This window comes from Bos mutus, chromosome 16 (assembly GCF_027580195.1).
Source record: "Bos mutus isolate GX-2022 chromosome 16, NWIPB_WYAK_1.1, whole genome shotgun sequence".
Lineage (NCBI taxonomy): Eukaryota > Metazoa > Chordata > Mammalia > Artiodactyla > Bovidae > Bos > Bos mutus.
The window spans coordinates 49,242,390-49,257,422 of record NC_091632.1 but is presented as its reverse complement, the minus strand read 5'-3'; the positions used below and the strand labels follow the sequence as shown (position 1 = coordinate 49,257,422).

The following is a 15,033-nucleotide window of genomic DNA, read 5'->3' as shown; positions in this document are numbered from 1 at the left end:
TCACACGCTAGCAAAGTAATGCTCAAAATTATCCAAGCCAGGCTTCAACAGTATGTGAACCGTGAACTTACAGATGTTCAAGCTGGATTTAGAAAAGGCACAAGAACCAGAGATCAAATTGCCAACATATGCTGGATCATCGAAAAAGCAAGAGAGTTTCAGAAAAACATCTACTTTATTCATTACACCAAAGCCTTTGACTGTGTGGATCACAACAAACTGTAGAAAATTCTTTAAGAGATGGGAATACCAGACCACCTTACCTGCCTCCTGAGAAATCTGTATGCAGGTCAAGAACCAACAGTTAGAACTGGACATGGAACAACAGACTGGTTCCAAATAGGGAAAGGAGTTCGTCAAGGCTGTATATTGTTACCCTGCTTATTTAACTTATATGCAGAGTATATCATGCGAAATGCTGGGCAGATGAAGCAGAAGTTGGAATCAAGACTGCTGGGAAAAATATCAATAACCTCAGATATGCAGATAAGGCCACCCTTATGGCAGAAAGCAAAGAAGAACTAAAGAGCCTCTTGATGAAAGTGAAAGAAGAGAGTGAAAAAGCTGGCTTAAAACTCAACATTCAGAAAACTAAGATCATGGCATTCAGTCCCATCACTTCATGGCAAATAGATGGGGAAACAACGGAAACAGTGAGAGACTTTATTTTGGGGGGCTCCAAAATCACTGCAGATGGTGACTACGGCCATGAAATTAAAAGATGCTTGATCCTTGGAAGAAAAGCTATGACCAAACTAGACAGCATATTAAAAAATAGAGACATTACTTTGCCAACAAAGGTCCATCTAATCAAAGCTATCGTTTTTCCAGTAGTCCTGTATGGATGTGAGAGTTGGACTCTAAAGAAAGCTGAGCACTGAAGAACTGATGCTTTTGAACTGTGGTGTTGGAGAAGGGACTCCAACAAGACAGTCCCTTGGACTGCAAGGAGATCAAACCAGTCAATCCTAAAGGAAATCAGTCCTGACTATCATTGGAAGGACTGATGCTGAAGCTGAAACTCCAATACTTTGGCCACCTGATGTGAAGAGCTGACTCATTTGAAAAGACCCTGATCCTGGGAAAGATTGAGGGCAGGAGGAGAAGGGGACAACAGAGGATGAGATGGTTGGATGGCATCACTGAGTAGATGGATGTGGGTTTGGGTGGACTCCAGGAGTTGGTGATGGACAGGGAAGCCTGGTGTCCTGCAGTCCATGTGGCAGCAAAGAGTTGGACATGACTGAACGACTGATCTGAACTGATATGGTTATGTAGGAAAATATTCCTTTATGTTAAAAAATATACACTAAAATATTCAGAAAAATGGGGAATTATATTGGCAACTTGATCCCAGACATTTATTTTTTAAAAACTTTGTATACTAAGCTTGAAATTACTTTTTAAAAAAATTAGAATCTTGAAAGTTGGGTCTTGACATCAGTACTCTAAAAACTGCCCAGGTGATCCTAACATACAACCAAGGCTAGAAACCACTACTGTAGAGTCTTCATTATCAACATTAAAGAAAAAAGGTTAGAGATTAGTACATTAACTATAATTTATTTAACCAAAGTCTTTCATCTTTTCTTTAAAAACTGACTTAGCAAAGAGCTTCGCTAGGCCAGACAAGACAGAATCTCTTCCCTACAAGTACCAAGTCTCACTGGGAATAATCTATAAGCAAAATAAGTGCTGAAATAATATAATTGCTATCATTTGTTCAATAAGTAACATGTGTTAGATACTATGCTATCTGATAGGTCCGATACTGCTATTATCTTCCTTTCATGGTACCTAGGAATCCTAGGCACAATGAATTGAATAATTTTCCCAAGACTCTAGGGCCTAGAGCACAGATCTATGTTGACTCTTGACCACACTAATGTATTAGAGGAAAGGAAAGTGCTATGAAAACACACAGATGGACCTTTACTGCAGATTACAGGTATCAAGGAAGCTTAATCAGAGGAAGAACATCGATGTATCTTTAGATATGTACTCTATTTTCAATTTAATTACCAAAAATACTTCTTTTTATTTTATTATTATTATTTGCCACACTACTTGCAGGACCTTAGTTCCCTGACCAGGGATTGAACCCAGGCCCTAGTAGTGAAAAAACCTAGTCCTAAACACTGGGCAACCAGAGAGTTCCCTCATATCACTTTCTAAAAAAATTTCTTTAAACTTTTAATTTTGTATTGGGGTATAGCCAATTAACAATACTGTGATAGTTTCAGGTGAATGGCAAAGAGACTCTGCCATACATAAACATGTATCCATTCTCCCCCAAGCTCCTCTCCCATCTGGGCTGCCACATAACAGTGAGCAGAGTTCCATGTACCACAAATACTTCTTAAATGAACTTCCCATTTAGGAGTTGTGCTGCTATCTCTCCTCTTTGGTGTGGTTCTAAGTAGAATTCTGGGACAAAGTATATGAAAAAATCCCATGGCTTTCAATACCCACTACCACATAGCTGTCATCAGCAATATGAGGGTATCAATATTACTGTAGCCTTACCAGAAGTGGGCACTGATACTTTAAAACTTCTTTGCCACTAGTAGAAAACTACTATTTCTTTATTACAAGTTAAGCTAAACATTTTCCATTAATGTTTTCTTTAAAGCATAAGTTTAATATCTTTATAATTACTACCAATAGTCTCTGTGCATGGCACCAGCAAAATAACATCTTACAATGTCTCATACTAAAATGAGGCTGTCATTTTTCCCTATAACCACAAAACTGGCTGTGTCACAATAGCAGCATTCAATGACATCAGATTTTTACACTCTCGCTAAGATCCTTGACCTCTAAGACTTACTGTAAACTCAATGAGGACAGAAAAAAATGTCTTGTTTGATTTTGAAATCCTATTTCAACGTCAGGAAGTTAAAACGCACTCGATAATTCTTTGCTGTAAGAATAACTAAATAAGATAATGGATGGTGACAAAATATAAATTGATACCATATTTTCTGAGCTCCTCACACGTGACACAAATAAATTTAGCTCAGTAAACATCACATGAGAAAAAGGAGAAGTAGGTTGTTCCTTCTTTCCATATAACTAGGGCACCCGTGATTCCAGTGTGCCAATGACAGTTCTTATTTATACCTTTTGTTCTCACACCCTATCTGCTGAATTCTGGATTGGGCAACACATTTTATGGTCATTCTACATCAAAAGGATATTCCTTTCATGAATAGTAGATCTAAGTGCAAAGGAAAGGTCCTGTCCAGGGAGCTTGTCTTTGTGTCACTTTGAATTTCACTTTAAAAACCTATAAGCAGATAATTCTTTGGGCCTCATGGGCTTTTTTTTCCCCCCTTAAATAATATTTTACCACTTAAAGCTAAGTTACAATCTGCAAATAGTTAATTGCTAACTAACAGAATATCCCCTGATGGTATCAGCATTCTTTATTCCATTTTGTTGATAAGACAAGTGACAAATGGAAAGAAAAAGTGACTTATTCCAGGGCACATCAAGTATGAATTATCAGCAAGGTGAAAGGAGGCTATTGGAGCTCCAGTCTCTGGTTTTTGATTAATTCTCTGAACCACACAGCCATTAATCTGCAATTAGATCTCCTGTGTAGTTTGGTTTGAGATTTTAATCAGTAAATGGCTTTGTAAACTGTAGGCCGTAATAACCTATTTCAAATTGTATGAGCAAAATCACAAGCATACCTTGGATATTTTTTAATGGGCATAAAATTCATGGTTAATAATATTTCAGTTTCACTGAACAACAGTCTGAATTCAAGCCTAATTTATAGTTCCTAAATTATCAGAAGGCAAAAGGAATATTTATAAAATAGGTGAAGTATAGAATAAATAGTTAATACTTTGGGTAATTAAAAATAAAATTGTTACATTTTTACATTTCAGAAGTATGTATGTCTACATTTCATTCCACAGTGCAGTTTGGATAAGATTTTAGCAGATTAACATCCCAAATTATAACAGTCTTAATGGAGTTAGCAAAGTCATTCTTTATAGCAACTAAAATGAAAACTAATAGAAATAAATGTAATACACTATGTCTAAGACCCATATATAAAAGAGGCATATCATATATGCATTTGATGAACTATTATTATACTTTTGTCACACCCAGATTAATTTATAAACATATTAATTTATAAACATAAACATATTAATTTATAAACATATAAGTCAGTCAAGGTCCCATTGGTATCTTGTGACGGTGGGATAAGAAACTGGTAAACTCATGTAAAGTTCATTCAGAGGAATAAGTTTCAGAGAATAAACAAGAAAATGTTTTAAAAGTATAAATAAACTATAACAATAAAAAATAGTATTCTTCTGGCACAGACCAATGGAATAAAATGCAAGGTTAAGAAACAGGCACAGGTGCATAAAGTATTCAATAAATGAAAAATAACAATGAAAGAACAGAAGGATTTAAAAAGCAATGTTGTGACAGCTGACTTGATCCATACCTCACATCATTCAGCAAATAAATTCCAGGTGAGATGCATATCTCAGTGTAAGAAAGCAAAAACAAAATGTTTGGGAAGGCCTTTCTACATATGACTTCAAAGATAAAAAGACTGATAGATTTGATATAAAACATAACACTTACTGAAATAAATACGTATTAAGGATAGCCTTCATGTTATAATCACTTAAATTCATCATTTGTCTTTTAATTCCATTTAGCCCCTTGACACAAAAAAAACCCTTTTAAACTCAAAAGTTAAAAATACCAATCTCTTCTTTAAGGTCTCTTTCCTTTAGCTGTAAAATGATTTTCTTAACCCCAAACCAGAACAATTTCATTCATCTTCTTGTAATTTTTTTCATTGTTTCTTATGTTAATTAAACAAATGAGAAGTTAAAATACAGCTTTGTCCTCTATTATTTGTTTGATTTGAGGATGTTAATTAAGTTCTCTGACATGATAATGTCAGTCTGTTAGAGTTACTGTTAAGATTAAAATACTTCCTCTAAAACATTTATCATATTTATTACAGAACCTATTTCAAACAGCATCCTACAACTTGGTCTTAATGCTGCAGTCTGAAGTTATCAGATGGCCAAAGAGCATTGTAATCCAAGAGTACTAAAAGGTTCCTTTTACACTAGAACCACTGAGATTATTTATGAGCTTGAAATATAAATAGGATATTTACCCTTCTTCATCTTACCTCTAATAGACCATCCTCTGGCAGATCCGTACAGTGAACAGCATTCTGGATCTTAGTTTTACCAAAGATTGCTCGGAGGGTTCCAGGGCGTAAATGTCGGGCAATTTCCTGTTAAAAACACATTCACATATAGATTAAAGTCAGTCATGTAGTGTTAATTAAAAGGAAAAAAACCACCAGCTATATGAAACACCTGAATTATTCATTAATGAGATACATGTATATGTTACTGGTAATGATTTTTCCTAGAAACAACACGAATGCATGAAAACTGAGCAATGAACATTCTCAGTTGACTCACAAAACTTTCACCTGGCCCAATGTAACATCCACTGTAATCTATGTTGAAGGCAACAACAATTACATCTCTTCTTATCAACAGATTACAGGAATCACATAATATATGAACCCAGTTCATTATTGTGAGAGACTTGTATTTTATAAAGACAATAGAGATCCTAATGACTTAATTTAAAATGAAGTAGTCTGACAGCATTGATTTCAAAAGGTTTTTTTTAAAATGTAACAGTTGTATCAGTTTAGTGCTACCTCACACTTAGGGGAAAAAAGTTACAAATAACTCATACAATTGTGGGTAAAAGAAATGAGGTTAAAAAAACTGAAGACATGGGAATATCAGTGATATACTTAATAGTCTTTGTTTTTCTAAGTTAAAGATTTTCTAAAATCCTATTTTAATTTTGAAATATATTGTACATGCAAAAAAGGCATTGACGCCACATGAATATTTAGGAATAATAATGAAACAAATGCCTGTGTGCCATTGAGCAGAATTAAAATAATATTAAAATAACTTCCAAGGCCCCCTGTGCTGTCTCCATCCAGAGGTTACCATTATTACCCTGTTATTTTTTCAAAGCATTGTTTTTCATATTTGTCCATGTAAATATGTGTAGCTGTAACTCATTTTTGTTACCATATATATTCCAATGTATGACTGTTAAGCTGCTAAATTGTACCCGACTGTTTTACAACCCCATGGACTGTAGCCTGCCAGGCTCCTCTGTCCATGGGATTTTCCAGGCAAGAATACTGGAGTGGGTTGCCATTCCCTTCTCCAGGGAATCTTCCCAATCCAGCAACAAAACCCACGTCTCCTGAATTTGCAGGTTGTTTCTTTACCTCTGAGCCACCAGGGAAGCCCCCAGTGTAGGACAGAACATAGTTTATCTATTTTCCTGATGACTGACATTCAGTTAATCTCTCTCTCTCCCACCTCTCTCTGTATCCTCCCACCTCTCTCTCTAGCTCACACATACACATACATGTATGCACACACAAACAATTCTGCTACAAGCCTTTTGGTACATGGTGCATATGTGCAGTTTTTCTGTAATCTTAGGAAATATACATACTCAGTTTCCCTAAGTCCTGTCAAACTACTTTCTTAAATAGCTGAAACAATTTGCCCTCAGTCATCATTGCATACAAGAGTTAAGGAGTTTTACTGCAAAGGGGAAAGAAATGGAGCAGTACTGGAGAGAGTGGTGGGATAAAGAGACGGTTTTTTTTTTTTTTTGACAGAGAGAGACAGGATGTGACTTTTAAAGTTGGAGAAATAATAGTATGGTTTTATGGTGATAGGAACAACCCAACAAAGGGGAAAACTGATGAAGCAGAAGGGAGAAGAAAGAGTTGTTGGAGAGATGGAAGCAAGCGACTAAGTAGAGAAGTTGGCCTTATCTAAGAGCATGAAGCATTCATCCTAAACATCAAGACAGTACACAGGCCCAGTTATAGCTGTGGGTTTATGTGGTAGCTGGAACTTACGGAAGTTCTTTCTCTACTTTAAGTTTTACTGAGGTATAACTTACACATGATAACATGCATTGGTTTTCAGTGTACTGCCCCATGAATTCTGTCAAATGTATATACTCAGCAACTCTCATCTTAAACAGAATATAGAACATTTCTAAAGTTCCTTCTAGATACTTTTTTTTGACTCATTTTGACTATTTTCAAGTGAAAAAAGTCAGCAAGATTGTCACCAACTGAGAGGAACTCTGGGGAGAAAGTTTTGGGGATCTGAGGAGAGAAAAGAAAGCATGAGATAACATTTTAAGAGGGGAGAAAAGTGAATGAACTAGAAAAATGGATGTGACTCAGGCACTAAGGGCCCTCTTGAGGTCAGTGATCACAAAAGACAGATTATTCAGAACAGCTGTGTGTTCTCCAGTCATGGACACAGGCAAAGGTGAGGCAGAAAGTTGAACTTAATGAGGGCTGGGGTTTTATCAAAACAACACGAGAGAGGGGTGAGGGAGGCTCAGGGTGTATGTAAGAAAATGATGATAATGATGGACAAATTTTTTTTTAATTGAGGAAGAAAGTAAAGTGGGGGAGGACAAGGAAAAGGGTGAGACACAATGAAAAGGTAGATCAGTGCATCAGAGCTCCTAGTGGAATGGGATGATTTATGGAAATCTGTGTGTTAGAAGAAATGAGCTGGAAAGTTAAGAGACTGGATATTTGAAATTGGAATTACTGGGGGTGGGCAGAGATGGGGTTATAAAGATTTATAATGACCAATTTTTAAGGTATAACCATGCTGAGGTCAGGTGAAAAGAAAGAAGGTTGAAAGAAAGGAGGACAACAGCTGGAGAGGCCAAGGTATGGAATGGACTGTGCTGTGCTGTGCTGTGCTGAGTCGCTCAGTCGTGTCTTGACTCTTTGCAACCCCATGGACTGTAGCCCACCAGGCTCCTCAGTCCATGGGGATTCTCTAGGCAAGAATACTGGAGTGGGCTGTCATGCCCTTCTCCAGGGGATCTTCCCAACCCAAGGATCAAACCCAGGTCTCCCGCATTACAGGTGGATTCTTTACTGTCTGTGTCACCAGGGAAGCCCTAAGGAATAGATTACCTGTATGAATATGCAAATCACCAAGAATTATGACAGGTGTAGGGTATGGTGCTGGGATGCTGAGCAGCGTTCACAGCTGTGATTTCATCACTTCAGCACATTTTAAAGGCATGCATTTAATTACTTAAGTCATAGTTTCAAGGTTTCTATCAAATGTCAGTTACAAATGTATCAAGTTTAAGAAAAACATTTGATCAACTAGGAGATAAGGATGACTTTATATTTTATTTCATATTCAATTATTTTCATTCCATTCCTCATAATTGTCTGGGAATGAAGTACCTGATATTAAACACCTACTCTACTTATGTGGTGGTAAGCTGCCATTCTGTGAAATACAATGTACTTTGGAAAATTATGAAAGGTGAATGAAAGGTGAATACTTCTTTTCTTTTCCTTACTGTTTCAGATTAGGGGAAAAACTTTGAAGTGACTCACTCTGAAATATCACTTTCACGTAGGTGTCTGCTACATGCACAGCACTTGAACTCTGAAGAGACTGGTGTGTTGGAGGGATGTTGTACTGTGGTCAGAGAGTGCAGTTTCTTTGGTCTTCTTTTGAAAAGATTTGTCAGATTTTCTTTGTGTCCTAATGCAGAGTCCATTTTGGTGACGGTCTCATGGATAGTGGGGGCTCCCCAGGTGGTGCAGTGGTAAAGAGCCCACCTGCCAAAGCAGGAGACAAGGCTTCAATCTCTGGGTTGGGAGGATCCCCTGGAGTAGGAAATGGCAACGCACTCCAGTATCCTTGCCTGGAGAATCCTATGGACAGAGGAGCCTGGTAGGCTACAGTCCACAGGGTCACAGAGAGACACATGTACACACACATGAGTAGTGGAAAAGAATATTGTCATAGGTTGCATTCTCTGAGATACCAACTCTGAGGTGGACATTTGCATGCAGGAAGTTTATTGGGGAGTAGCCTTAGGATCTATACTTGTGGGGAAGTGAGGAAAACAAGACTGGGCAGAGGGAGAAGTTGAAGTTCAATGCAGTAACAGCAGTTGCCCCAGGTAATCCTACAAGGAGCTCTGGAGCTTCAGAGTTGTCCTCAACTGACACAAACGGGTCAGACTTTTATTTCTCCAAACTGACAAGTCACTGGACAGAGGCCACTCCAAGGAAGGGGGCATGTCTTTGGACAGATGGCTTTTCTTCAGCAGACAGCAGTCTCTGGAGAGGGACTTACTGTGTTACTGTCAGCTGCTAATACTCCCAGCAGCTGGGGACTGTGCATTTCAGTCCTGAAGGGCAGATGGGGATCTGAGCAGCCCTCCATGGCATCTACTAATTACATACATACAAACATACACCCACACAGACAGGCACACATGCACATGTATATATAATGCATGTGTATATACAGCATGTATGACAAAACACATGTGGAGTATTGAAATCTGATTACCATTCCTTTTACGTAATTTTTTTCTCTTTTCTGGAAGGTTTTGAATTATCTCTTTATCTAGGCATTGGCCATTTACTGGTCATTCTCCTCCATACTCAATAGTCCAATCTAATTTGAAGATACATATTTTCAGTTTATTATTTCTTTTATTGTTTTCTCTCCTCCATTTTATTTCTTCCTTTTTTTTAACCAGCCATTTCCATGTAACAGATATTGAAACTGCTGGTTCTATCTTGCCTCTATCTTTTTATATTCTCCATCTAATTGTCTATTTGTGTTATATTCTGGGAGAATTCCTCCATTTGACCTGTCAGCTCAATAATCTGCTTTTAAACTGGGTCCACTGCAGAATTCTACTCATTTTCTAAGTATTTCTAACATTTTAAAAATTATATTTTAAGTTTTCTGTATCTGTAATGATTTTTATGGATCCAATATTCTTTTTCTGGGGATGCCGACTATATTAAAGACTCTTGTTAGCTCCAGTAGTTTGCTTGCCTTAGGTGTTGATTACGTTTGTTGTATTCGGTGTCTTCTTTATGATACGAATTAACTGCAAATGGGTGGAACTCCTGACTCTTTATCTTTGGAATTCTCTATTTACCTGTCACAAAGGGCAGGGACATACCAACATATTATAAGGTATGCTCATTGCTTTTCTTAAGGAGGCAGGGTTTCTCATTTTTCTCGGGTGTCACTAGCTACCTACCCACCACATTACCTCTAGCTGCTGCTGCTAAGCTGCTAAGTCACTTCAGTCGTGTCCGACTCTGTGCGACCCCATAGATGGCAGCCCACCAGGCCCTGCTGTCCCTGGGATTCTCCAGGCAAGAACACTAGAGTGGGTTGCCATTTCCTCCTCCAATGCCTTCTACCTCTAGCTAAAGCCCCATATTCATGGCCTTGGGCCGTGGCTAAAAGCATCAGCTGTCTTCCACTCAGCATAAGCAAGCAAAGGGGAAATGGCTGGTGGACTCTGCTGCTCTTCATGCAGCCTCCTCACCCATCACCCTACTAATGAATGGCTCAAGGCCCCTCCTGGGCATCGTGTCCACATCATCTGATATACAGTCAGATGCCCTGCCCCTTCTGAGTAGGCCTCTCCTGCGTGCTTTAGAGTAGGCTTCTCCTTAACAGTCCAATCCTACCCGCTTTTGTCTTTCGAAGTTGATGGCCTGCTAAAGTTAAGCACTCTCTTGTTTTCCAGCTTGGCTGGAGATTTCCTCTTTCAAATAAAACAAGGTAAAATACATCTCCCATAGTTTCTGAGGATTGGAAAGGGAGGGAAAGATGGGTATATATTTGTTATCTGCCACACTGATGAAAAACTCATCTTACTGACATTTCCATTTCTCCAAACGTAGTAAGTTACCTTTAATTCACACTAGCTACTATCATTTTATGTGTAAAACACAGACATTAGTATGCTACTCACTTGCTATGACCTAATGTCTCAGCTTGTTAGTGTGTCATTCATATTCCTCCACATTCTGCCTAAATCTATCCTTTAGGCCTCACACACACCTTCCCTGAAACCTAAAATCCCAACAACATAATTTCCTCTATAAAACTAACTTGAATTCCTCCCAGAGTAATCTTTCCATTCCCACTGCTCGTACAGGAATCTATGTTCCTACTGTATATCCCTGACTTGTGATCATAGTTTTTCTGTGTGCCTATTTCAGTAAGTTTCCATTAGACTCCCCTTTGACACAACATAAGACTTGCTTAGTATTCTAGGCCTTATTTATGAAAGGTGGAATTTGAACATTAGTCGCACAGTTGTGTCGGACTCTGTGATCACACGGACTGTAACTTGCCTGGCTCCTCTGTCCATAGAATTCTCCAGGCAAGCCTACTGGAGTTGGTTGCCATTTCCTTCTCCAGAGGATCTTCCTGACCCAGGGATCAAACTGGGGTCTCCTGCATTGCAGGCAGATTCTTCAACAACTGAGCCACTAGGGATGAACACACAGCAAGTGTTTGCTAAATATTTCTGACTGACATAAAATGCCAGCACTGCTATTCAAAAAGCCAGTAACCAGCAGAATGAAGGATAAGGACTGTGGAGAAAGGCACTCTGGATTTGAAATTTGCTTCTGTCACTTACGAGTGGTGTGGCCATGCCATGTGGCTTAACCTTTCTGCCTATTGTAATGTTCTCCTTTGTAAAATATCGATTAAAAACAGGACTTAACTACAATGTTGTTGTGATAATTAGAGTAAGTAGAAGTATTTTAGAGCAGTTAACAGAGAAGGCGATGGCACCCCACTCCAGTAGTCTTGCCTGGAAAATCCCATGGACGGAGGAGCCTGGTAGGCTGCAGTCCATGGGGTCACTAGGAGTCGGACACGACTGAGCGACTTCACTTTCATGCATTGGAGAAGGAAATGGCAACCCACTCCAGTGTTCTTGCCTGGAGAATCCCAGGGACGGGGGAGCCTGGTGGGCTGCCGTCTATGGGGTCGCACAGAGTCGGACACGACTGAAGTGACTTAGCAGCAGAGCAGTTAAAGACTCTGCCTGCAGTGTGGGAGACTCTGTTTGATCCCTCGGTTGGGACAATCCCCAAGGGAAGGGAATGGCAACCCACTCCAGTATTCTTGCCTGGAGAATCCCATGGATGGAGGAGCCTGGTAGGTTACAGTCCATGCGGTTCATATCTGTTGTTCAAATTTAGACTTTCGTTTTGGATCAGTTTTTTTTTTTAAAGGTAATACATTTATGTTAGATTTGACCATTGTAAAATATCAAATATGCCCTATAAGAGTAAAAAATATTGAAATGTTTAAAGTAAAAGCCTAGAAAACTCCTCCATTGATCATTTCCCTCCTCATTTCCTGAGAGACATTCCCTAATCATTCCCAATAGATCCATGTTCCTCACGCTCCTTGTATTGTATGGTGAAAACCCTCCTACCATGCAGTTCCACTCCCATAATGAAGCAGAGAGGAGTACCAGGTAAATAAAAGCAACAGAAGTATCAACATGCAATTTAAATTTAACAGGTAAATTTTAAGTTATCACAATATTATAAGTGAGGGATTATGCTGAGAAAGTAAGACTCTTTAAAGAGGACTGTTTATTTGCACTTAGAAGTCTTTCAAACTGTACTGAATTTCTGGCATATTCATCCCCCACCACAACCTTGCCTTCTCAGCTCCATCAAGTCAAATGCTTGAACAGCTCATTTTAAGTACTAAAAATTCTATTCAGGTAACCCTGTGAGTGGGAGGAAGAAATATGGTTTAAAGAATGACCTTTAAATCAAAGACATGGGGGAAAAAACGTACTAAGTAGAATGGTAATACAATACTGAAAACAAAGAAGAGGAGGTTTACATAATTATTCTATTACTGCGTGTATTATAAAGAATATTATTGTCTATTCAATAATAGGTCTATCAGACTGACAAAGTATGTGTGGACAAACAAACTGCTTCCCTAGAAAGCTAATCTGTTTCAGTTCTCCCTGATACAGAAGAGATACACAAGAATGAAAATCACCTTCCACTTAAAAAATGAGTTAAATCTGGAAGAGATTTGTAAAATTCACTGATTATGGAAGTTTTAAGAACAACAACTTTGTGACCAACTCTAGAATACAGTTTGGAGAAGGAAATTGCAACCCACTCCGTATTCTTGCCTAGAGAATCTTGTGGACAGCGGAGCCTGGTGGGCTGCCATTTATGGGGTTGCACAGAGTCAGACATGACTGAAGCGACTTAGCAGCAGCAGCAGCAGCTAGAATACAGTCATAAAATGAGTGACATATGGTGCATAATCACAGCTAGTCATTAGCCTAATTAGGGGAAAATTTTAAGTAAAAGGAAAAAAATTCTTGGCTTAATCTCTTGGATAACCTTAATCTATAGGTTATCCTTAATCTATAGGATAACCATGTTAGTAGTGCTATAGATAAGAGGATAAATCTTAACAGAGGAACTAGCATGGCTCCAATCTTAGCAATCCCAAAAGAGTTGTGAAACAAAAGAAATGTTACAACCACTGCCATCATTTATAGACAACAAGGGTAACAGAATTTAATATCAAAGGCCAATGAAACAACCACTATAATTAAAACAGCAAACACTCAAGTTTCTAGCCATTACTGGTGCTCTTCAGCAGAGTCCTATAATATTAAAAAGTACATGCTAAGCCCTCTTCTTGACTCCTCTGATACTCCAAATATATCTTACCAAACCTTAACCACCAAACATTTTTCCCATTTCCATGCAACTTTGTATTAACTAATGCAGTTACAGTTTCACATTCCTGGGAGATGACCAATACCAGGCTAATTTACAACTAAACAAGTTATTGAAACACCAAAAGGAATCAGAAATAGGAAAGGAAATCAGAGAAGAGATCCAAAAGCTACTTTCTATAAGTCTAAGGATCCTTCTAGAAAAAATAATTGCAAAACTAAACACATCTACTTATATATTAGTCTCATTGAATGAGCCATTGGAGAATTTACAGTAAATACTCTCATTAGCTCTAGAGACCACATGAATTATTTATATAAGAGGAATCATTACCTCTGACAAGCTTCACAGCTCCCTTTTAATTAAATAAAAATTAGCTATAATGTAAATTTATAGAACCTGAAGAGGGTCATCATTAAGTGTAATTTCAGGTGAACCATTTAGACAATTCAATCCTATCTTCTCCACAGGCTCCAACAGACCACAGGTCACAGTAGTCACTGCCTCCAACTGAGCTTTTGCTACTGCAGTCAATAGTAGGCACTGGCAGACATAAGGTCTCATTTGACACAGGTATTTTTTTATATGTAAAATGATTTGGTTCTCCTGGTTCTCCTTTTTTAAAATTGTTGGACAAATCTTTTTGTTTGCTTTTATGTGACTTGCTTTGTATTTCAGCAAAACGCACAAGGACTTGTTTGTACGTAAAGTCTGAGAACATAAACATTAATATAGAGGAAACAAACTCCTTTTCAGTAAATATTTTTCTATTTCTTTTCTGTTTTTCCCAAAAATTACATTATAGGAGATTTAATCTTTGAAGTATAGGCTTTACCTGGCAAACACTATGGATCTGATTCCAGACCACTGCAACAAAGTGAGTACTGCAATAAAGTGAGTCACACAAGTTTTTTGGTTTCCCGGTGCATATGTTATGTTTGCAATACACTTTAGTCTATTAAGTGTGCAATAGCATTATATCTTGGAGAAGGCAATGGCACCCCACTCCAGTACTCTCGCCTGGAAAATCCCATGGACGGAGGAGCCTGGTGGACTGCAGTCCATGGGGTCGCACAGAGTCAGACATGACCAAGTGACTTCACTTTGACTTTTCCTTTCATACATTGGAGAAGGAAATGGCAGCCCACTCCAGTGTTCTTGCCTGGAGAATCCCAGGGACGGGGGAGCCTGGTGGGCTGCCGTCTATGGGGTCGCACAGAGTCGGACACGACTGAAGCGACTTAGCAGCAGCAGCAGCATTATATCTTAAAAAATGAACATACCTTAATTAAAAAATAACCTATTGCTAAAAAATGCTTGGCTTTCCCAGGTAGCACTAGTGGTAAAGAAGC

The 15,033-nt window shown here is 38.4% G+C and overlaps 1 protein-coding gene across 2 annotated transcripts in view; it reads right to left on the bottom strand.

Moving 5' to 3' along the window:
• NME7 (NME/NM23 family member 7) overlaps nucleotides 1-15,033 on the bottom strand; it is a 245,214-nt gene that overhangs the window by 54,524 nt on the left and 175,657 nt on the right. For both annotated transcript variants that reach the window (XM_070385323.1, XM_005902373.2), the window contains exon 11: nucleotides 5,183-5,290. In XM_070385323.1, coding sequence (XP_070241424.1) covers nucleotides 5,183-5,290 — 108 coding nt within the window. The remainder of the gene's footprint in view (nucleotides 1-5,182; nucleotides 5,291-15,033) is intronic.